Source organism: Podarcis muralis, chromosome 2, assembly GCF_964188315.1.
Source record: "Podarcis muralis chromosome 2, rPodMur119.hap1.1, whole genome shotgun sequence".
Taxonomy (NCBI): domain Eukaryota; kingdom Metazoa; phylum Chordata; class Lepidosauria; order Squamata; family Lacertidae; genus Podarcis; species Podarcis muralis.
In genome coordinates this window covers 19,952,988-19,977,721 of record NC_135656.1, presented here as the reverse complement: position 1 = coordinate 19,977,721, position 24,734 = coordinate 19,952,988, and the positions used below count along the sequence as shown (strand labels likewise).

General features: G+C 45.4%; 1 protein-coding gene across 5 annotated transcripts in view; it reads right to left on the bottom strand.

Moving 5' to 3' along the window:
- Window positions 1–24,734, bottom strand: part of RAB11FIP4 (RAB11 family interacting protein 4) — a 211,044-nt gene that overhangs the window by 17,203 nt on the left and 169,107 nt on the right. For 4 of the 5 annotated variants that reach the window (XR_013391779.1, XM_028711385.2, XM_028711415.2 and 1 more), the window contains 7 exons: window positions 10,607–10,830; window positions 9,726–9,917; window positions 7,042–7,176; window positions 6,026–6,061; window positions 5,614–5,713; window positions 3,001–3,104; window positions 1,974–2,114 (listed from right to left, as the gene is read on the bottom strand). Coding sequence is in view for 4 of the 5 variants with exons in the window: in XM_028711385.2 (XP_028567218.2) it covers window positions 1,974–2,114; window positions 3,001–3,104; window positions 5,614–5,713; window positions 6,026–6,061; window positions 7,042–7,176; window positions 9,726–9,917; window positions 10,607–10,830 (932 nt within the window). In the remaining variant the exon portion in view is untranslated. The remainder of the gene's footprint in view (window positions 1–1,973; window positions 2,115–3,000; window positions 3,105–5,613; window positions 5,714–6,025; window positions 6,062–7,041; window positions 7,177–9,725; window positions 9,918–10,606; window positions 10,831–24,734) is intronic. The other variant, XM_028711404.2, reaches the window with a different exon arrangement.

The window sequence follows — 24,734 nt, the reverse complement described above, 5'->3', positions numbered from 1 at the left end:
TTCTAAGATTCTCCTGCCTGCTTGCCCTCCCCCCCCCCCCGCCCCAAATGTGACTTAAGACCCATAACATTCTCAGCCATGGTCAGTATTGTACACTATATCAAGTTAAGGCAGGACACTTTGCTCAGGAGTCACTTCGTCAAAAATTGGTCTATCATACGTTTGTTTCCTTCTAAACCAATAACAAGAAACAGAGTCGCCATTTGTCTATTGTATTCATTAGGAACCGATTTAAATCCTGCTTTTCCATTCCAGTGAGGTTCCAACATGCCTGAACAAACAGACTTAAAATAAAAACAAAACCAAAAACAGAGTGCATTACCAAAAACAAATCCAAGCCAGAATACCCCAGTGAAGAGCATAAAAACAGGAACAAAAGAGCAATGCCAACTGTCAGGGAACTGCCATCGGAGCCTAGAGTGGAGTTAAGGCTCCCCAACGATGCAAGAGAAGGGACCAGCAGGGGGAGAGAGAACACTTCCTTTGAGGAAGGAAATAGGAGTGACACCAGGAAGCAAGGGGAAACTGCGGAGAGAGGGCTCCAAGACTCTTCCACAGAGACCAGCGGGGAGAGCACAGGACCTCCGTTGGGCACGCCCACTCTGCGCAGGAGACTTCCACGCAGGGAGGCGAGGAGGAGACTTGCTGTCAAAGAGTTTTTATGTTGGAAGAAGTTCAGGAAACGCCCACTGACGGATTCTGCCAGCGACTGACACAGCCATGGAGAAAGGGCTGTCCAGCCAGGGAAAGGTTTTGCCAGGCTACGTTGCCTAGAACAGTAGCACCCTTTACGCACAAGCAACCCCAATATCCTTTACACCAACGTTCATTGAAAGCCTAGGGAAATAAAACAGTTTGCTGCAGATGCCTAGTTAGGGCTGTGTGGTTGCAGCAATTTTGCAGGAGCACGGAGGAAGAGCCAAGTGTGGTATTGAGAATTCACCCTCCAGATATTTATTTTTGAAAAAGCGTACAAGTTTCTAGCCCTTATAGCTGAGAAATATGTCTTGAAATGCATAGGTCGGTGACGCATAGTTCCAGACAGCAACCACAGAGAAGCATCTTGCATTAACAGCAGCTTCTGGGAAGTTTCATGCGGTTGCATATACAGTTTTCCTTGGCATGGGATTTTAAATGCCTAGATACAGAATTTCTCCCTGCATGTAAAAGGTAAAGTTAAAGGACCCTGGATGGTTAAGTCCAGTCAAAGGCAACTAGTGTGGTGTAGTGGTTAAGAGCGGTAGACTCGTAATCTGGGGAACTGGGTTCGCTTCCCCGCTCCTCCACATGCAGCTGCTGGGTGACCTTGGGCTAGTCACACTTCTCTGAAGTCTCTCAGCCCCACTCACCTCACAGAGTGTTTGTTGTGGGGGAGGAAGGGAAAGGAGAATGTTAGCCGCTTTGAGACTCCTTAGAGTAGTGATAAAGCGGGAGATCAAATCCAAACTCTTCTTCTTCTCTTCTATGGGGTTGTGGCGCTCATCTCGCTTTCAGGCCGAGGGAGCCGGCGTTTGTCCACAGACAGCTTTCCGGGTCATGTGGCCAGCATGACTAAACAGCTTCTGGTGCAACGAAACACCATGACAGAAGCCAGAGCGCATGGAAACACTGATCACCTTCCCGCCACAGTGGTACCTATTTATCTACTTGCACTGGTGTGCTTTCAAACTGCTAGGTTGGCAGGAGCAGGGACAGAGCAACGGGAGCTCACCCCGTGGCGGGGATTCGAACCGCCGACCTTCTGATTGGCAAGCCCAAGAGGCTCAGTGGTTTAGACCGCAGCGCCACCCGCGTCCCTGCATGTAAAGAAACCTTGATAGTCCACATTTCAGAAGACTGCTCGTCTTGGGGCTTATGTTCACATGTTCACATTTTGTTCCCTAGATAGTCATCCCTGTTGCAACTTGGAAATGAAGCCGTTCGTAGAGGCAAGCATGGCTGAGGAAAGCCAGCAGGGGAACAGTGAATATTACCTTGCGTTCAGCAGTTCGGTTTCCGTGCTCTTCTCTTTCTCGTACTTGCTGTATGCTTCTCTGTGCCTCTTTATCTCTTCTTCCAGAGTCTGCTCAGCTGACGTCTCTTGGTCTTTCAAGAGTTCTTCGAGTTCGTGAACTCTTAAGCAAAAAAAGAAAAACGTCGCCAATTTATTTATTTGATTTATATACTTGCCCTTCGTCGTAAGATCTCAGGGCGGTTCACAGGATAAAATACAGGATAAAAACAAATTAATAAGTTGAGAGTGCAGCTGTTGACTAAGGGATAATTTTGCAAAACGGAACGTAACTAGAAGTAAATCAGAATTTGTAAACGCAGTGACACCAGATGTTAAGAACACATCGAGAACGGCGTGTGGAAAGTCACTTAAACAAAATTTTATTAATTTAGAAATAATTTGCATAATTGGGATGCAATTTGGAAAATCATTAAAAAACATATCTGCAAAAAACCCCAAAACAAAACAGCAAACAGAAGTAAATCCTGCCTGTGATTTCATTTGGTTGCTATATTTTCTCAAATAATCAAAAATAGGCTTCCACTCTTACATAAATTGTCCATTGTGCTGATCTCTTATTCTATTAAAATAATAATTTAATAATAATAATTTATTGTTTATACCCTGCCCACCTGGCTGGGTTTCCCCAGCCATTCTGGGCGGCTTCCAACAAACGATTAAAAATATATTAAAATGAAAATAAATACATAAACATGTAATAAAAAGACATAGTTGTTAATAATACATTGAGCATCACATCTAGTCAGACCCTGAATCTTAGGCCAAAGAAACTCCTTTTTTTAAAGAGACTTTCCTGCCCACCCTCAAATCACAGCTCTTGCAAATATTCTAAACATCTCTCAAAATCCTTTTGAAAGCAGACATCCAACAGATCCAAGGGATCATTATCACTTCCATTGTTGCTGGAGTACTTGCTCTGCCTAAAGTTCTCGATATGGCTCTGTGGAGGCTGCAGAAATGAAACAGCAGGCAGTATACTAGATTACCTGTGAACCAGGTGTGTGTTCTCCTGTTTCAATTTGCTCTTCAGGTCACCGTTTGTCATGCTGTCATTTTCCAGTTCCGTCACCTTTTTCTCTAAATAAGTAACCTGTAAAAACGAATTATGTATAATTATGTATAATTTGAATTATGGTGCTGGAGGAGACTCTTGAGAGTCCCATGGACTGCAAGAAGATCAAACCTATCCATTCTTAAGGAAATCAGCCCTGAGTGCTCACTGGAAGGACAAATCCTGAAGCTGAGGCTCCAATACTTTGGCCACCTCATGAGAAGAGAAGACTCCCTGGAAAAGACCCTGATGTTGGGAAAGATGGAGGGCACAAGGAGAAGGGGACGACAGAGGACGAGATGGTTGGATACTGTTCTCGAAGCTACCAGCATGAGTTTGACCAAACTGCGGGAGGCAGTGGAAGACAGGAGTGCCTGCTGTGCTCTGGTCCATGGGGTCATGAAGAGTCGGACACGACTAAACGACTAAACAACAACAAAAAATGAACAGGGATGTAAGCTTCTGCCCATAACGCAGTGTTTGCCAAACTTGGCCCTCCAGCTGTTTTGGGACTACAACTCCCATCATCCCTAGCTAACAGGACCAGTGGTCAGGGATGGTGGGAATTGTAGTCCCCAAACAGCTGGAGGGCCAAGTTTGGCCATCACTGCTAGAGGGTTTACAGAAAATATAGATTGAAGGAAAGAGCAAGTTAGACCCTTAACAGTTTATGAGAATCATAAAGATGGAAAGGGACCATGAGAGTCATTTAGTCCAACCCCCTGCTATGAAGGAATCTTTTGCCCAGTGTGGGGCTTGAACCCACAGCCCTGAGATTAAGAGACTCATGCTCTACCGAGTGAGCTAATCTTAATGGTTTACAAACGGTAACAGCTTGGGAAATGTTGAGAGAGTATCAGAGTGCACATTATCTGCTTGCACTGACTGCGTGTAGGAAGAAGACGACCTCATCCAGCACCAATTTGGGTGCCACAAAGAATTTCACCAGTGCTGGGGGCTGGTGGGCCACCAGAAATTGCTTTGTGGGCCTGATTTGGCCTGCAGGGCATGGGTTCACCACCCCTAGTGGTGGGGGGGCATGGGGTTTATTGCTTTGTAGTTTTTTCTATATATTTTTTTACAGTGGAACTTTGGTTTTCGAATGTAATCCGTTCCGGAAGACCATTCGACTTCTGAAACGTTCGAAAACCGAGGACCGATGGGCTGACTGCAAAGTCAATGGAGAAAAATGAAAAACGGGCCTCGGAAGCCGTTCGGCTTCCAAAAATCGATCAAAAACGGAAGTATTCACTTCCAGGTTGTCGGTGTTCGGGTTCTGAATTGTTTGGCTTCCGAAGCATTCGACAACCAAGGTTCCACTGTATTAAATTTTCTGTTTTACATTTTAGAATATTCATTTAAACAACCTTAAAATATCAATGACTTCCCTTCTTCTCTTTCCATGGTTCATTTTGCATAACATAAATCCCTGCATATCTCATATAAAGGAAACCATTCACTATTCCAGTATTACATCCAACAATACTTATTTATACGGTTGAATTTATCTTAATGCTGCCCACGTTTTCAAATGCAAACAATTCCCCCCCTAATATTCAATAAACACTTCCCAATCTACTTTAAATGTATGTTCTTCTTGTTCTCTTCTTCTATAGTTTGTATTCTTTGTAGTTTTCCTCTTGTTGTTTTTATTATGTATTTTATGTTTTTATCTAGTCATTTTATGTTGTGAGCCGCCCTGACATGACGGGTGGCATACAAATTTAATAAAAATAAATAAATAAAATAAAGGGATTACGCTAAGAGCTTGGCATTATTTCATCAGCCAAACTTTCCCTAATTTAAAATTGCTCCCCAGTTTCTGTCTACAGTGGTACCTCTGGTTGTGAACAGGATCCGTTCTGGAGGCCCGTTCGCAACATGAAAAGAACGCAACCCGCAGCGGTGCGTCTGCGCATGCGCGGGTTGCGATTCGCCGCTTCTGCACATGACGTCATTCTGCGTGTCTGTGCATGTGCCAGCGGCGAAACCTGGAAGTAACCCTTTCTGGTACTTCCGGGTCGCCGCGGGGCGTAACCTGAAAGAATGTAACATGAAGCGGACGTAACATGAGGTATGACTGTATAGAGTTTGGGTTTGGATTTGATATCCCGCTTTATCACTACCAGAAGGGGTCTCAAACAATCTCCTTTTCCCTTTCTCCCCCACAACAAACACTCTGTGAGGTGAGTGGGGCTGAGAGACTTCAGAGAAGTGTGACTAGCCCAAGGTCACCCAGCAGCTGCATGTGGAGGAGCGGGGACGCGAACCCGGTTCCCCAGATTACGAGTCCACCGCTCTTAACCACTACACCACACTGGCTCTCGTATATCACACTCACACTGCATGAGACTTCAGGAAAGCCTCAGGACTATAAACTGACAGATAAGAAAAAGCAGCTTTGGCACATTAGCAAATCCCCAGGGTGGGGAACCAGTGACCCTCCAGATGTTGTTGGACTCCACCTCCCATCAGCCTCAGCCAGCCTAGCCAGAGGTCAGGAATGATGGGAGTTGTGGTTCCCCACCCGTTCCACATGACACCTCACCTTTTCTGTGATATCGTTATCGCATGAGTCTATGCTGTCTCTGAACAAGTCCTCTGTGCTGCCGTTGCTGCTGCTGAAGTTGCTGTTGTGGAAAAGTTGCCTGTTGGGAAGACAAAAGGACAGCTGCTTTGACCCTTTGGAGCAGTGTTTCTCAACCTGTGGGTCCCCAGATGTTGTTGGACTACAACTCCCATCATTCCTAGCCAGCATGACCAGTGGTCAGGGATGATGGGAGTTGTAGTCCAACAACATCTGGGGACCAACAGGTTGAGAACAGCTGCTTTGGAGTAAGCCACTGTGAGCCACTTTAGCGGAGAAGCCTCTAATGTCCAAACAAGTCTGTATTTAAGGGGGGGGGGGTGTTTCATTGTAAAGGGCCAAGTCTCAGGTAGAAATGTGTGCTGCTTCTTACCTGCCAAAAGCCGTACTTGTTATTTTTCTGTTTGGGCTGGAAGAAACAAAAAAAAAAGAAACAACATAGGATGAGTTAAGGTTAACCCAAAGCTGTGGTTTTCTGCATTATGGCCAGGGCTGGATTTAGGTTTGACGAGGCCTTAAGCCACTGAAGGTAATGGGGCCCTTTATATGCCCAGCTGCCCTTTGTCAACAACAAATTGCCGCTGTTTTTTGTGTTGAATATATGTTATATGGTAATTTATGGACCTAATAGGCCCATACACAACACAAAACACTGTTGCTCTATGTAGGTTTTATTTGATTTGTTCTTTATCTTATATTTTGGAAATGTACATCCAGTCCCCCCGCCCTTTAGAATTTATCCTCTACATCTTTCAGAATTTCACAATGACACAGATACAGTGGTACCTCGCAAGACAAATGCCTCGCAAGACAAAAAACCCGCAAGATGAAAGGGTTTTTTGAGCTGCTTCGCAAGACGATTTTCCCTATGGGCTTGCTTCGCAAGACGGAAACGTCTTGCAAGTTTGTTTCCTTTTTCTTAACACCGTTAATACAGTTGCGACTTGACTTCAAGGAGCAACTCATAGCACACGGTGTGGTAGCCTTTTTTGAGGTTTTTGAAGACTTTGGTGATTTTTGAAGCTTTTCCAAAACTTTTCCGACACCGTGCTTCGCAAGACGAAAAAAATCGCAAGACGACAAAACTCGCGGAACGAATTAATTTCGTCTTGCGAGGCACCACTGTATTGAGGTTTCACTAATGTGCAACTTTATTCAATCAATGAAAAGTCAACTAAAAGGGAATCCTATGCATGGGAGGATAGAGGGAACCCTACTCAGAAGCAAGCCCGACTAACCTATTCAGTGTGCACAGAACTGCAGCCCGCAACCATAATGAAATCATATTCTTCCTCATTTATTACTAGAGTTAATATAACATCACTATCAATGGCCAGGGTTGCTTGAGGCCTCTTGAAATGTTCCTGCAAGTCCACTGTGTTTACTCACCTGTTTGCTTTCAGGTTTTTCAGCCTGGCTTCCAAGTCATTCAGCAGGTTGATTTTTTTACAGCACTGTGTGCAGTAGACATCCAGCAGCTCGCTATTGTAAATATGCCTCATTTTTCTTGGCGTCTGGCCAGCACTGTTGGCAGAAAGGCAAAGAGGTGTTAAAACGGGTCCTGTGCGGACCAGCCATAAATCACACCCACCCTTCTTGAATGATGACACCAGTGTTGCACTTACCGCAACATCTGCAGCAGGGTGTTAACCCCAGGAGGTTGTTGCCTAAATTGCCCTGTTCCTAGTATGACCCCCAAATCTGCGAGATTTTACAGTAGGAGCCAGTGCAGCTATATTTGATCTATACCAGGGTTTCCCAAACTTGGATCTCCAGCTGCTGTTGGGAGTACAACTCCCATCTTCCCTAGCTAGCAGGGCCAGTGGCCTGGAATGATGGGAACTGTAGTCCAAAAACAGCTGGAGACCCAAGTTTGGGAAACCTTGATCTACACACATTCCAATCCTTCTCCTTCTCTTGACTGTTGACCAAGAAATATTATGGATATATAGTACATGGTTCAGTCAATTAAGGCTACAATCCTATACCCATTCACCTGGAAGGAAGGCCATTGAACTTACTCCATTGCTTCACAGTAGGGGATGTGGGTGGCGCTGTGGGTTAAACCACAGAGCCTAGGGCTTGCCAATCAGAAGGTCGGCAGTTCGAATCCCCGCAATGGGGTGAGCTCCTGTTGCTCGGTCCCTCTTCCTGCCCACCTAGCAGTTCGAAAGCACATCAAAGTGCAAGTAGATAAATAGGTACCACTCCGGCGGGAAGGTAAACGGCGTTTCTGTGTGCTGCTCTGGTTCGCCAGAAGCAGCTTTGTCATGCTGGCCACATGACCCAGAAGCTGTACGCCGGCTCCCTCGGCCCATAAAGCGATATGAGCGCTATAACCCCAGAGTCGTCCGCGATCGGACCTAATGGTCAGGGGTCCCTTTACCTTTACCTAGACTTCTAGAGGCTTGTGCTCAGTCATGATCCAGTGAGCTGCGTTACCTGCCATCCTCTGCCATCCTCTGGTAACAACTGCCATTTGGTAAGGCCTGCCATCCTCTGGTAACAACTCATTGATCCTTCAACGTCTACACCAGCCTTTCTCAACCTGTGGGTCCCCAGATGTTGTTGAACTACAACTCCCATCACCCCTGGCTAGCAAGGCCAGAGCTCAGGCATGATGGGAGTTGTAGTCCAACAACATCTGGAGACCCACAGGTTGAGAACCGCTGGTCTACATGAAGGCGGCAAGAGGAATAAGAGGACTTGGCCAATAACGCCACACTTCCATAGGTGAAATTCAACATTAGCTAAACTGTAGCCAACGTTGACAGCCTGGCTTGATGGATAGGATTGATTCCTTCCTCTACACTTATGTAAGCAAGTATGAGGAGGGCTTGGCCTAGGTTCCTCTGGCCTTACTGAAACACCACCAACTTCCACTTTTCTCTTAGGATGTGTTATCATATACATGGTTGTTAACTCAGGGGTTCATGCATGCCAAGTGGATTAAAGGTCTCTACAGCAGCCTTCCCCATCCTAATGCCGTCGAGTTGTTGTTGTAACTCCCAGCAAATGGCTGGGTTCAATGGCAATGGAGTCCAGAACATCTAGAGAACCTAGGGCTGCCATATGTCTGGAATTTCCTGGACATAGCCAGTATTCATCTGTCGAAACTGCGTCTGGGCGGAATTTTTGAAAACCCAGGTATATGGCAGCCCATATTGGAAATGTTTAAAACTTCAATTTTTTAAAAAACATCAATAACAAACTCAACAACTTTGCTCCCCCAAAATAAAAATTCAACAACTTTGCCAAATAAAGTCAAGAACTTTTGTGTCTGGATTTTCACTTTTTGAAATACGGCAACGCTAGTACAGAATTATTTTGCTATCCAGGCTCCCTAAATGCTTTTCCAATAGCATCTTCAACAATGATATTAATACCCCCCAGCATGCACACAAAAATGGAAGGAACCAAAAGTTCTCACCAAAGAAGAATGGATAAGTAAGACTACAGTGGTGCCCCGCCAGATGAACGCCTCGCAAGACGGAAAACCCGCTAGACGAAAGGGTTTTCCATTTTGGAGACGCTTCGCAAAACGAATTTCCCTATGGGCTTCCTTCGCAAGACGAAAGCCCATAGGGAAATCTCCGGGACAGCGCATCTTGCCCACTGTCCTCAGACCTCCTCCCGCCGCCAGGCTTCGGAAGGCTGCTCCAAAGCCTGACGGGGGGCGGAGAGGTTTTTTTAAAACCCCGGGACAGCGGAGGACTTTTCCGCTGTCCGGGGCGATTTTAAAATGCTGGCGGGCATTGAAAACTTAATAAAAAGTGTGATTAAAAAAACACACGCAAGAAAACTTTTGTAAATTTGAGATTACATGGCGTGTCATGTCTCCATAAATTTGTCTTAGGGTTTGGAAAAGATAGTTGCAAGGTTCTATCAGAAACAAAAAAACAAACAAAGGAGAAAGCAGAGGCAAAAGCTGGATTTTATACTCGTGAAAGTATAAAGAGTAACTGGGGGGGGGGGAGTCTCTGGGATATATTAAGTAGGCAGTTTCTCAAACCCCCAGGAAGGAAGGAGGGGGCGAGGGGAAGGATATGGTTTAAGTGACACAAATTACCAACCTGGAAGAAACAGATGAGCCAAGGTCCGAGTAGGCATTGGTTCGGCTTTCGTCGTCGGGGCAAGGGCTGCTGGGAGTGTAGTCCACATCGTCGCCTTCTCCGTAGTCTTCAAACTGTTCTTCGTTACTGATCAAGGAGGCAGTGGAATAGGTGGAGAGGTCAGATGCCGCGGAAGGGTTGAGGGGGCTGGACCTCAGGGCGAGAAAAGGAACGTCAGAACACATGCAAAGAGCCAATTCGAATGGGACGCCTTCCGTATTCAAGGCCAAATGGTGCCTTTAGGTCACACCCATTGACCACTTTGAGAAAACAGGGATGAATGGGGCAGAGAAGAGACAGCCACCCTAAGGTTTATGGGGAAATCCAGTTTGGGGCCATTAAGTGGAGAAGGGGAAGGACAGAACTCCATCCCCAGGTTTTGGACAACACGCAATTATTCCACAGGATAGTTTTCACTCCTTTTCTACGACTCTTTCGTTGTATTTGTGTATTTTTGAAACACGTAATAAAAATAATCTTGTAGAGAAATTATTCCACAAGAGCCGCTATTTCTCTCATCGATTCACCCATTTTATGCTACCCAGTGACTTTTGTTCGGTACATCTTGTCAATGTATACGCAGTGGTACCTCTAGATGTGAACAGGATCCGTTCCGGAGCCCCGTTCACATCTAGAAGCAAATGTAACCAGCGACGGCACATCTGTGCACACACGCGTCGCTTTTCACCGCTTCTGCGAATGCACAAGCAGTGAAACCCGGAAGTAATGTGCTCCGTTACTTCCGGGTTGCCGTGGAGCGCAACTCGAACACGCTGATCCCGAAGCACATTCAACCCGAGGTATGACTGTATAGGAAAGGCGATATAGAGCTTTCTACTCACTTATCTCCAGGCAGGAAGAGTCCACCCAGCATGCCATCCTTCTCCTCACTCCGACACACATCCGACGCCTCTGAGCTGTGGGCGCTTTCAATGGCACTGTCCATGTCAGACTCATGGTGGACTTCCTGCTGAGCCAGGGTCATGTTGTCTTCATCGGGAAAGAGATCTGATTCACTGTACGCACTTTCACTGTCCAAATAGCTGCCGTCTTGAATTTCAGGACCCTGGGAAAGAGGGAAGGAGAGTCTTTAGGATCGGAGGAATATAAAACCTTGATTATGGATGTGATAGGGAGAAGAGGGTAACAGCCCTTTTCCATTAAGTCTGTTAGTAGCCCCAGTCGGCACGTCTGATGCTGAACTCCATCTCACTTTGAAAACTGTAATGTTGACTTTCCCTCGGACAGTTGAGCGGGTTCAAACAGGTTGCCCAGAAGCTGAGCAAAGCTTGCCAAATTAGAACGAAGCAAACTAATTTAAATTTCATCTGCAATATACCCTTTGCCAGACAGTAGAGCTTGGGCTTGGAGCTTCAAAATCAGGGTGGTGGCAGTGGCAAAACCCCTACTATCTCTGTCTTTTCCAGTTTTGGGAATTACAGTGGTACCTCAGGTTAAGTACTTAATTCATTCTGGAGGTCCGTTCTTAACCTGAAACTGTTGCTATGCTGAAGCACCACTTTAGCTAATGGGGCCTCCCACTGCCGCTGCACCGCCAGAGCACGATTTCTGTTCTCATCCTGAAGCAAAGTTCTTAATCCAAGGTACTATTTCTGGGTTAGCAGAGTCTGTAACCTGAAGCGTATGTAACCTGAAGCGTATGTAACCTGAGGTACCACTGTATACAGTAATGGAGGACTGTCATATCAAAGAGTGGAATTCAGCCCCACTGAATTCAACGTGACTTATTCCCAGGTAAGTGGGTATGGTACAAAATCGCACCTGGATTCCCGAGTAAAATAATATAGTATGCTAAATAGGAAAAGCAGATGTAAGCACTTGTAACACAGTACAAAGCTAACAGACAAGCGTGCAGTTTAAAGTTCCACATGCTCCAGGCAAGCACAATGTCCACTTTTGACCTAGTGCTTTTACTCCCTGCAACTTCAGATCTGATAAGAGGAATGACTGTACCTTAAGTTTCAAAATTTACCAAACAAGTACCAGAAAGACAAGTTCTTATCTATGAGTTCCCCCCCAGAAGATAAGTCAACAAAAGCCACAAAAGTGGGAGTTTGGAGTCAGAAATACTGAAGTAAGCAAAATAGCATGGGGAAGAACACGTTTTTATTCACCCGCTGAGCACTAAAATCTTACTCAAAGCTTTCTGTCAGAGAAGAGTCCTCTAATTCTCCTTTCCGTGTCTGTGTGGTGTAAACATGGGCCATTACAGACTCTGAGTTCAAGTTTCTATAATGCAAATTTTGACCCATTGAGTCTATGACGTTTTTGATGTTTTCATCCCCAGTTTTTGATTTGAGTTTCTACTGAAATGAGGCTGCATTTTAATGTTGTATTTTAATCTTGTTTTTAAGTTGTATTTTAATCAATTATTTTTATATCTGGTGTTAGCTGCCCTGAGCCCGGTCTTGGCTGCGGAGGGCGGGGTATAAATAAAATTTATGATGATGGTGATGACACCGATTGACAGGCTGCACTTTTAAAACTTACGCAACATCTTGTTGCTGTACTAGTGATAGGTCTTGCCCAGTCCTGTGAGTGGCTGCTCATAATATGAGACCATCAGACAAACTTTGAAAAACCAGAGTCGTTTAACACAGTATCCCCTCCTTGCAAGATGGTTAACTTCCAGACTAAGTGAAGAAACCACAACATAAAAGTAGGCCAATTGTACGAGGTTACTGAGATGGTTTTACAGAAACACATACCCTCCAACTTTTTTCCAATGAAAATAGGGACGTCCTAAGGGAAAGCGGGGCATTCTGAGATCAAATCAGAAACCGGGACAGCTTCTGTAAATCTGGGACTGTCTCTGGAAAATAGGGATACTTGGAGGGTCTATAAACATTTTATTGGAAGTGTCGGCTAGCATCAGGCATGAAAAAACTTTTAAGCCAGCAAGACTTTCTAGGAGCCAGATTGAAGGGAGGGAGAAGTGGAAAGCTCTGGAGGCTTTGCGTTGCTTTCGCTGAAGCCTGGAGAGCGAGAGGGGTAGGTACGCACCGACCCCTCTCGCTCTCCAGGCTTCAGGAATAGCCGCCTGAAGCCTCCGGAGCGCATCGCAAGTTCCCGCTGCGCTCCACAGGCTTCAGGTTCTTTTCGCTGAAGCCAAGAGAGCAAGACTCTCCTGGCTTCAGCAGAGAGGGAGAGCTGCGCAGCGCCCCTTCAGCCAAGCAGGAGGAGAAATGGAAGGGGCTCCGTTTCTCCTGCCGCTTCGCTGAAGGGGCGCTGAGCAGAGAGGGGGAGATTTTTTTTTCTTGCTATCCCCCTGTAAAACAAGGTGCATCCTATGGTCCGGTGCGTCCTATAGAGCGAAAAATACGGTAAGTGTACCTTAGCCCATGAATTTGTTTTCAGTACAGTGGTGCCTCAGGTTAAGAACTTAATTCGTTCTGGAGGTTCGTTCGTAACCTTAAACTGAAGTACCACTTTAGTTAATGGGGCCTCCCGCTGCTGTTGCACCGCCGCCACACGATTTCTGTTCTCATCCTGAAGCAAAGTTCTTAACCCGAGGTAGTATTTCTGGGTGAGCGGAGTCTGTAACCTGAAGCGTCTGTAACCTGAAGTGTCCGTAACCTGAGGTACCACTGTACTAGAACTGAGCTTGCTGTCCTTTCACCCAAAAACCTATTCCTTCTCCCCCCTGCCCCTCCACAAAATCTTTGTAAATTAATAAACAATAAATTAAAAACGCCTCCTAATATCTGTAAAAACACTGTGAGATATATAACAGCAATTCAAGTTGGCTGTTAATATAAAAATTAACTTCTCTGGAGAAAATAAAATTAGCAAAAACTTTTATTTCAACTAGCATGTCCTTTGGGGGAGGCTTTCTACAAAACTGCGCTAAGTAAGGCTTTTTTAGAAAACACATTTCATTGTCACTTATGCACACAGAGAAAACATGAGGTAGAACCATCTGATAATGACTCCTATTTCGAGGCCTGTTTATTTTGCTAATAACCATTTTTAATTAGTCACTCTAAAATAGACCTGTTAGCAACCAGGCACGTAGCAACATCTCCAGTGTCAAGGATGCTTATTAAAACTTCTCAGAGGTTAGTAAGGTTTCGTTTCAACTCATTCCAGGAGGGATAGTTTGAGGTCACAGTATAAAAGCACACCTTAGTGCCAAATATTTGGTAGATGTGACAAAACTGAAGGTCGCAATTGAACACAAAGTTGAGCGTGCTTCAGCAGGCTTGGACACAATTAACTCTCTCTGTATATGACAATACCTTCCAAAATTTCTCCAATGAAAATAGGGGCATTCAACTGGATTTGATACAATGGTACATTGGTTCTCAAACTTAATACCTTCTGGAAGTCTGTTCCAAAACCTGGGTTTGCCGCTTTCGCAAGCCGAAGTTTACGTTACTCGAGAGTAACGTAACCCGAGGGTCTACTGTATACCTTGCTGTTGAACCCTGGTAACTGCAAGCCCATCCTATATGAATTGCCTGCATCTGTTCACATCTAACACTGTAAGTTGAACAAATACAGTGGTACCTCAGGTTAAGTACTTAATTCGTTCCGGAGGTCCGTACTTAACCTGAAACTGTTCTTAACCTGAAGCACCACTTTAGCTAATGGGGCCTCCTGCTGCTGCTGCACCGCCGGAGCACGATTTCTGTTCTCATCCTGAAGCAAAGTTCTTAACCCGAGGTACTATTTCTGGGTTAGCGAAGTCTGTAACCTGAAGCGTATGTAACCCGAGGTACCACTGTAATGCTAGGTGCTGAAAACCTCCACTGACACTATTCAAGGCCAGAGGCTGGAGCAGAAGAAAAAGAAATAAATTCGGGGGGAAGGACGTCCCTTTAAAGAGCTGTAATCTAGAGGCACCCCTGAAAATAAACTTATTTGTGCTCTCGCTGCTCCTTGCACTAGAGACATGATGTGGGCAGAAGGCGAAAGCGCATGAAAAGCCGCTTTGTGCTCCGGCGAGTTTCCACTGTGTTTTTTCTGGGGAGGTAAAAGCCAAAGAAAAACTGGCCTGGAATATGGAAAAGGGCCAGGAGCTGCAGGCATGTTTGCATTTACACTACCTGTCATTCAAATGTGTCAGTTTGCAGAAGTGCCAGGCTGCTTAACATGAGAGGACCCATTCGAAGCACTGATTACTAGTATTTTTTTAAAGCAAAAAACCTGGTAGTGTTTGCTGTGAATTCATTTTGAATGCGTCCCAAAGGATTGTCAGTAGAAGAAAACAACAGCACTAAAGTGGCCCTGGCAACATGCAAATCCATGTATGAAGGAAGCTTTAATATTTTTATGGCACCGTTGCTGTCAAAAGCCTGTTAAACATAGAAGCGCAATTCAAACCCAAGAGGTACCCAAATCAGTGCTCTTTTTCTAGAAAAAGAGGTGCTCACCACGAACACCTCCCTTGTTCTCTTACAATGGCCAGTGGGATCTTAGCTCAATTAGGCAAAACAGTCTCAAGTTCAGACCCTGGTACCCCCAGTTAACAGGGCCAGGCAGGCAGACAATGGAAAATATGATCTATTCCTGAGACCCTAGGGACGCGGGTGGCGCTGTGGGTTAAACCACAGAGGCTAGGATTTACTGATCCGAAGGTCGGCGGTTTGAATCCCCGCGACGGGGTGAGTTCCTGTTGCTTGGTCCCTGCTCCTGCCAACCTAGCAGTTCGAAAGCACACCGGTGCAAGTAGATAAATAGGTACCGCTCTGGCAGGAAGGTAAACGGCGTTTCCGTGCACTGCTCTGGTTCGCCAGAAGTGGCTTAGTCATGCTGGCCACATGACCTGGAAGCTGTACGCCGGCTCCCTCGGCCAATAAAGCAAGATGAGCGCCGCAACCCCAGAGTCGGCCACGACTGGACCTAATGGTCAGGGGTCCCTTTACCTTTTACCTGAGACCCTGGAGAGCTATCATCAGGCAGAGTAGACTACAGTGGGTTAGTCCAACAATGAGACTAATATAGTCTGATCACATAGTCCTAAAACCAATATTACGAGTGTAATGGAGGCTGCATGCATCCACAAATAAAACAAGTGGAGCTTTTATGACTGTAGACTGAAGTCTTTGTCTCTCTGAGGAGGTACCTCCAGACTTTGGGGGACTGAGTGTGAAAACTGTAGAGCCTGCAACTGTAAGACACACAGAACTGACAGTATTTTCCTAAAGGTTTGCAGAAGTGCAAAGAAATGGGGAAAAGGGAAGGTAGGGACCCCACTGTTATGTACTGAGCTTGGATCCTAGAACAATAGGCAGGTAGGATCCTAGAATGCAACTATCTGATTGGCCTGCAGGAGCAGCCCAATCAGGACCCAGGAGGAAGTTAATCAGCCTATTAGGTCGGTAGGATCCTAGAATGCAACAACTGATTGGCCTGCAGGAGCAGCCCAATCAGGCTCCAGGAGGGAAGCAGAGCCAGCCAATCACACGGGACCCATTGTGCAAATAATGTATATAAAGCCTGAGGTTTGGGGGGAAATTCATTCACTGTTACGAGCTGAAATAAAGAGCGTGAAATCACTACGTGTCTCCGAGTATATTTCACACACCCCCTCAAAACAACCTGACCCAACGAGGTTGAGACTGTTCACTGGGCACAGAATGCAAATTGTTGGGGAGTGGGGGGGGGGTGGAATGGAGTATCCTGGGAAAGGGGGTGGCTGGCTGAATAGAACCCTAAGCAAGAGGACTCCTCTACTTTGCCACATTTTTTGTTGCAGGTCCTACTTGTACAGGTGACTCCTAACTAACGTGGGGGTTACGTTCCCACAACACAAGTGGCTGGATTTATAGTACAGCTACCACTCCTGAATTCAATAGGGTATTATTGCCTGGATAGGATGTTGTTGTGAAGGGGAATCAACACACAGGTATCTTGTGTGCCTACAAATACATATTCACTCAAGAGGCATTTACACACATAGTCCAATTAGTGATTTCTCAAAACCCAGGGGACAGAGGTGAAGACTGGAGAACTCTAGGGTATGTTGACACACTTGAACACTCGTTAAAAGCACCTCCAAGTATCTTGCCAGAAGACAATAATTAAAAGGTAAAGGTAAAGGTACCCCTGCCCGTACGGGCCAGTCTTGACAGACTCTAGGGTTGTGCGCCCATCTCACTTAAGAGGCCAGGGGCCAGCGCTGTCCGGAGACACTTCCAGGTCACGTGGCCAGCATGACATCGCTGCTCTGGCGAGCCAGAGCCGCACACGGAAACGCCATTTACCTTCCCGCTAGTAAGCGGTCCCTATTTATCTACTTGCACCCGGAGGTGCTTTCGAACTGCTAGGTTGGCAGGCGCTGGGACCGAGCAACGGGAGCGCGCCCCGCCGCAGGGATTCGAACCGCCGACCTTTCGATCGGCAAGCCCTAGGCGCTGAGGCTTTTACCCACAGCGCCACCCGCGTCCTTAAGACAATAATTAGGACAGCGCTAACGCCAAGTCCCTGAAAATAAGAGAAAGTAATGAAATACTCCTGTTCTCCTAGGCGAAAAGAAAAGACAAAAGCACCTTACAACATTTTTATCAGCCTGCTGAAAATGGGATTGATATTCACTAAAATGATGATACTTCAAAAGGAGAAAATATTTTGCAAACTGGCTTGCTGATCTGCCATAAAGGTAAAGGTACCCCTGACCATTAGGTCCAGTCGCGGATGACTCTGGGGTTGCAGCACTCATCTCGCTCTATAGGCCGAGGGAGCCGGCGTTTGTCCACAGACAGCTTCTGGGTCATGTGGCCAACATGACTAAGCCACTTCTGGTGAACCAGAGCAGCACACAGAAACGCCGTTTACCTTCCCGCCAGAGTGGTACCTATTTATCTACTTGCACTTGGCGTGCTTTCAAATTGCTAGGCGGGCAGAAGCTGGGACCGAACAACAGAAGCCCCGTTGCAGGGATTCGAACCGCTGACCTTCTGATCGGCAAGCCAATGCTCAGTGGTTTCTACCACAGCAACACCCACGTCTCTAGTGCTGATCTGCCATACTGAACCCTATTTTCCACCTGATCCTTTATGTTCCGATCCTTGATCTTACAAGAAGAAAACAAGTAAAAACCTTCATACCTGGATATATATTTGGAAATAAGTCACCATGCACCTCTCTCAACCCAAGAGTCACATGCTAGTAGTGGTGGGCGGGACCAGAGGCAAAAGTAGGCGGGGCAATGGATGCAAGACTCATCACTGTACATTCCAGCCATGGAAAAGGCATCCACACACACAACAAACACTTGCTTCACCGGAATATTAGCCTTGTTTCACCATCCTAGGCTTCATCAGTAGAACAGGCTCCAGGTAATGAGAATAAATACAATATCGTAATCTCACACATTTTTTACAGCAAAATTAATATAAAAAACCCTAAATAATTGTATATACCATATGTAATATTACAGGATAATAGTTTATTCGCATTACCTAGAGCCTGTTATAATGATGAAGCCTAGGATGGCAAAACAAGGCTAATATTCTGGAAATCCTTGTCTTAGATTCTGTGGAACTGTAACAACTCTTCATGTGGATTATTGGACTCTATGAACAGACAGGTGGAATAGATACTTATACATGTATGGACCTTATACATGAACTGACTAGAGAATGAACTGATCCACTGGGTCTTCTGCTTTTCTCGTTGAGCTTTATGAGACTTCCATTGAAATCTATAGTTAGACACAATGAATATTATACCTTATTTATTCAAAAGTACAGCCGGTTACGTCTTGTGTATTGATCACATGCAGAGACAAAACACAATGAAGGGCACCAACCAGTCCTCTTCCCTGCCTAAAATTTCACCCCTGGTATATCTTCTTTGAATCGTAAACACAATAACTCACACTTAACATGCTTTAACACCTACGCCAAACCTGTTGGATTTTTCCTTCCAGAATGCGGCAGAAGTAACCTTAGTAACAGCCATGGAAAAAGCACCCTAAGTGCTGGAAAACAACCATCACCATGGCACAGAACAAATCTTACCACTGTGGCAGAAATGTGATCCTAAAATACCCCTGATTTCACCAGTACGCTGGTCACTGCATTGAAAGGGGGCATGTACGCTGGTCACTGTTTTGAAGGGGAGTGAAGAACACACACACACAAAAAAGGTAACTTGTTAATTTAACGTTCATTTCTATGAGGAGGAGTAATTCTGGGGGGTCAAAGAAAGAAATAATAAAAAGTGACAAAAAAAGTTATTTTTATAATGACGAGTTTTGCGGCTCCCAGTTTTTTTCCTTCGGAAACGGGTCCAAGTGGCTCTTTTTGTCTTAAAGGTTGCAGACCCCTGACCTAATGAAAAAAACAGGGCACCTTTTTGGGACGGCACATTTTCAAGGAAAAGAGGCCCTTGCAGATGGCAGTCAAGGCACCACATCCAACAGTACAACACTACACAGTCATTCGTATGATCAACAAATTTCATCATCTGTTTTTAAAACCAAGATAGCTGCCTTTAAGGAGATACAAATTATCTGGGATATTTTTCTGCCTCCGCACAAAGGATATTGCAGAAAGATGGGTTGCCAATGCTCAGAGGAGCCTTAAAATGTAAAGCAATTAACCCACTCGCAAGTTCCCAAGGCAGGGAAACAATTAACATCTCATTTACAAGCTTCAAGTTCATGCTTGTAAAAGCCTCTGGTTTTTTTGTCTTTCTTGTGACACCACAGATAAGTGTGGAAATTGACAAAAGCATGCTAGCAGGGAGGAGGGGACCCTCCAGGTTAAAAGGGAAGGAGTGCCAATTGAAACAAGACTAAAAATGAAAGAGAAGTTCTCTGCTAAATATAAATTAGGAGAACTCTGACTAACAGAGGCTCCAGCTTAAAAACCAAAAGGGTGTTTCCAAAATGTGATAAGATAAAAGGTCATATGTCCAAAGAGGATGGTTTATTATAAGCAGGAGAAATTAGATAACTTGATGGCAAAACTGCCCACACTTCTGTCTTGATCTGCCACGCTGTTCAGCCTAGAATATGCATTTCAGCATTAAAAGCTTTCTTAAAAAAACACATATCCTCTCTTGGGAAGTCTTGCTGTTTCCAAATTATTTGGTTAGTAATGATCCACACTCAATGTTTCCAATGCTTCATGATCAGGAGTACAGGACAGGAGGAATTAGTTACCCCAACAACTTTTCACCGACATCTTTTTAACTCTTTGAGATAAAGAATATGCATCTGAAAGAGGCTTTAAAAATAAAGGTTAAGGCTGCGGTGCAGTAACCGGTCAGTCAAATTGATTGGGAAGCATTTTGATTGACAGCATTTTTTCAGGTCTATCCCATGTAAGACGAAAAGAGTGAGAACGTCCCATGTGAAATGTCTGTTGAAACGAATGTGTATCTCTTAGCAAAGCAAAAGGAACACACTTTCCCCGTTCGCACTATTCGTGCATCCTATTAGTTAAACCTCACGCAATGAACCAGCTCAGATTTTGCTACTTGGGTGTCATCGTGTAACACTATGCATGAGCCCCCAGGAAAGGAGCGGTACCCAGACCAACTGCAAAGCAGGTAAATCCTTTGCTACCATCTTCCTGCTTTGCCTTACTCCTGCTCCCCTCTGAAGGGGAGAAGAGAGATGCTGGACCATCTTTGGAGGAGGATGGACCCACAAACTGATTCTTTGCAACAGCTGGCCCTTGGGAGGTTGTAGACCAGGCTTCCTCAACCTTGGCCCTCCAGATATATTGAGACTACAATTCCCATCATCCCTGACCACTGGTCCTGCTAGCTAGGGATCATGGGAGTTGAAGGCCAAAAACATCTGGAGGGCCAAGGTTGAGGAAGCCTGTTGTAGACTCTCCTTCCTTGGAGGTTTTTAAGTCATCTGTCATGGATGCTTGAGTTTAGATTCCTGCATCGCAGGGGGTAGGACTAGATGACCCTTGGGGTCCCTTCCAACTCTACAATTGTATGATACCAGACTTTTGGCTAGGGTAGGGGGGTTAAAAGTGGGAGAAGTGGAATAATTGCTTATCTGATAATTGGTGGGTGAGAGTATTCTTTGTTTAGTACAGCGGAACGTTGGTTCTCGAACAGCTTAGTTGAACGAACAAATCGGCTCCCAAACGCCGAAAACCCAGAAGTAATTGTTCCGGTTTTCGAATGTTTTTGGGAAGCCAAATGTCCAACGTGGCTTCCGCTTGAGTGCAGGAAGCTCCTGCAGCCAATCGGAAGCCGCGCCTCAGTTTTGGGAGTTGAATGGACTTCCAAAACGGATTAAGTTCGAGAACCCAGGTTCCACTGTATAGTTAATGTTGTTTTTTTATTGGCAGGTATGTTGTGTTTTCTAGGGACATGGGTGGCGCTGTGGGTTAAACCACAGAGCCTAGGACTTGCCGATCAGAAGGTCAGCGGTTTGAATCCCCGCGACGGGGTGAACTCCCGTTGTTCGGTCCCAGTTCCTGCCAACCTAGAAGTTTGAAAGCATGTCAAATGCAAGTAGATAAATAGGTATCGCTCTGGCGGGAAGGTAAACAGCGTTTTCGTGCGCTGCTCTGGTTCGCCAGAAGTGGCTTAGTCATGCTGGCCACATGACCCGGAAGCTGTACGCCGGCTCCCTCGGCCAATAAAACGAGATGAGCGCCGCAACCCCAGAGTCGGCCACGACTGGACCTAATGGTCAGGGGTCCCTTTACCTTTTATGTTGTGTTTATTTTTTCATAAATGTTATATTAGCTGATATATTGATACATTGTAGACACCCCCCCCCCCCGTTTTCCTTCTATTATGGCAGGCATGCCCAACTGGTTGGTCACGATCTACCGGTCGATCGGGGGCATCCCTGGTCAATCGCGTGATCCTTATTGTTCGTTTGGCTCCCCAAGAACTCTGGCTCCCCCAAAAAAGCTCAACAACTTTGGTCAATCCAAAGGGTAGATTACTGCCAGTTTTTTTTAATAGTGGCAGTAGATCTCAGTCTCTTAGGAGTTGGACATGCCTGCCCTATGGTATTTTGTGTGCATTGCTGTAGATCACTTTGAAACCTTCAGGTAACATGCAACTAATAAATTTAATTAATTTGTAAAAGCTCAGCAGCAAGCTCCACAGAGTTCAATGGGGCTTCCTCTGTTGACTGTGGGGCTGCAGTCTTAGTTACTGTTGTGATTTTTTTAAAGGGATGCCTTAAACATGTCTTGCGCTTACCAAACACATGAAGATTTCTGCAAATAGCTCTCACACTGGTAAACATTAGCAGCCTGCGATGCTGCGCTTCTGTGAGACCAATTGCTAGAGGCTTCCTTTAATACCAGAGCAGAACAAGGCTATCCTTTTCAAAACAAAGGCTGTCATTTCCAAATTTAAAACAGCCAGACAGCTAAAGATGGCTCAATGTTTGGACAGAATACTGCTTAGATCATACTTAGCTCAGCAGTGACCCATGTCAAATTATGTAACTGAGTCAATATTCTATCAGGAGTCAGGACTGTGCATTGTTATTCAGAAAATGGGGGTGGGGAGTCAATTCCACCAGTTAATTTAGCTGCTAATTAGCCCGATGAATGAATGGGCAATTTAACATTATAGCACATTTCTGTTGCTGTTAGAAAGAGCAATGCATTTTGTCCTCTGCTCTCAAACGAAAAAACATAAAGAAAACATTACAGCTAAACAAAGAAGATTATAGCTGGTCAGGAAACAGGAGCTCTCTTTGCGCCACAACAAACAGACAGAGCAAATAAATAGATATCTTGAATAGTTCAGGGCAACAAACAGAAAGAAGACAGAAAGCGCATGCAAAAGATTCGTGACACCTGGTGCCAAGTTGTGAGCAACTTGAAACCATACAACTGGTTGGATTTGCTACAATTGATAGTGGTAACACATGCAATTGCTCTGAAATCCAGTGCATGCTTTCCATTGAGGCCACATCTTGTGACTTGTACTGTACGGTTAAGAACATATGGTGATCACACGCCAGGAAGTTGCAATGGGAGGAAACTTCACTGAGTGTGTCTACTACTCGGCCCCTATGGAGACATAATGCTTAGCCATGGATTGTTTCCTTTAAGTGTGACTAAAACAGGTCACAGTAGCTAAGCCACAGCTAAAGATTGGCTGCATAGAAGGATAGAAAACCATGGTTTGAAATGATTTGACCAAACCATGGTTGGCATTAACCATGGTTCAGGGTTTCTCTGTCTCCCCAGACTCTTTGGTTGCAATGTGACAAGAAGGTAGTTGTGGCGTTTGCCTCCTAGGTGGGTCATAAGGAAAGGGTCAAAAATGAGTGTGATGTGATTGGCCAATGGAAACTGATAGGAGGAGTTAGAGTGAGAGTGAAGCTGTGTGAAAGTCAGTTGAGAGTTGGGAGTTGGAGAAGGAAGAGGGAGGTTAAGTCTGTGGGTTGGTCGAGTTGTGTGGTGAGGGAGTGAGAGGAATTGTTAGGTGGAGTCAGATAGTTGGAATAATCAGTTTGAAGTTGTTAGGAACGCATAGAACAGTTACGGAACTAGGATAAGAAACTGCTAAGAAAGATTAACTGAAACCATAAGTTTGTTCATGCCTATAAATAAACTTGATTATTTGTTAATGTTAACAACTGTCTGGACTCCATGATTACCCGTGAGGAAAAACGGGTTGGTGGCAGCGAAGAGGCAATCACAGTGCTGGCACAGGGATCAGTAGACCGTCAAACGTCTGGGGGCCCTGTTTGATCGCCACAGTAGTATTAGTGAGTGCTGCCTTCCTGGACACGACTTCTGGCGAGCAGGGTCACCGCTGCAAAAGTGCAACATGATTTGTGGGTCAGTGGCAGAGCATCTGCCTGGCTAGCAGAAGCTCCGAGGTTCAACCTTCAGCATCTCCAGGTAGGAGTTGTGGGAGACTGTGGTGTAGACAATAGTGAGCTTGATGACTATGGGTCCGCCTTGGGGTAAGGCAGTTTTCAAAGTTCCTATTGCACTGCAAATTGGGGGTCCTAACCAGGACTGAGGCTGCAATATACAAGGTGTGACCAGAAAGTTTGGTGAATGGTCACAGAAATAGGACAACAAGAAATATTCGAACATACAGGCCTTGTTGTTTAGTTGTTTAGTCATGTCCGACTCTTCGTGACCCCATGGACCAGAGCACGCCAGGCACTCCTGTCTTCCACTGCCTCCCGCAGTTTGGTCAAACTCATGCTGGTATCTTCGAGAACACTGTCCAACCATCTCGTCCTCTGTCGTCCCCTTCTCCTTGCACCCTTCATCTTTTCCAACATCAGGGTCTTTTCCAGGGAGTCTTCTCTTCTCATGAGATGGCCAAAGTATTGGAGCCTCAGCTTCACGATCTGTCCTTCCAGTGAGCACTCAGGGCTGATTTCCTTCAGAATGGATAGGTTTGATCTTCTTGCAGTCCATGGGACTCTCAAGAGTCTCCTCCAGCACCTTAATTCAAAAGCATCAATTCTTCGGCGATCAGCCTTCTTTATGGTCCAGCTCTCACTTCCATACATCACTACTGGGAAAACCTACAGGCCTTCAAAGTAGGCCCCCTCTGATACAATGCACCGTTGACAACTTCCGTAGAACTGTTGGAAACTTCTGGAGAAGTCCTCTTTTCGTACTGCTTTCAGCTCCCTCATCACAGCAGCTTGGACGTGTGAAATGTTGGGAAATCTGTGCCCTTTCAGTGCAGATTTCAGTTTTGGAAAAAGAAAGAAATCCGGTGGGGCCAGAGCGGGAGAATATGGAGGGTGGGACAACTCAGTAACCTCAGTAACGATTTCACATGGAATATGCAATTCTTCCGCCATCATTTGGATGGACAAACGCCGATTCTGCATCAATAACTCACAAACTCTGTCGACATTTGCCGCCGTTCTGCCCGTCAACAGTCTGCCAGATGGTTTGCAACCCTTTGATGGTTTGCAACCCTTTGATGGTTTGCAACCCTTCATGGAAATGCTTAAACCACTCATACGCTGTCTTTCGAGTTACAGCTTCATCTCTGTATACAACTGTGCGCATTTCG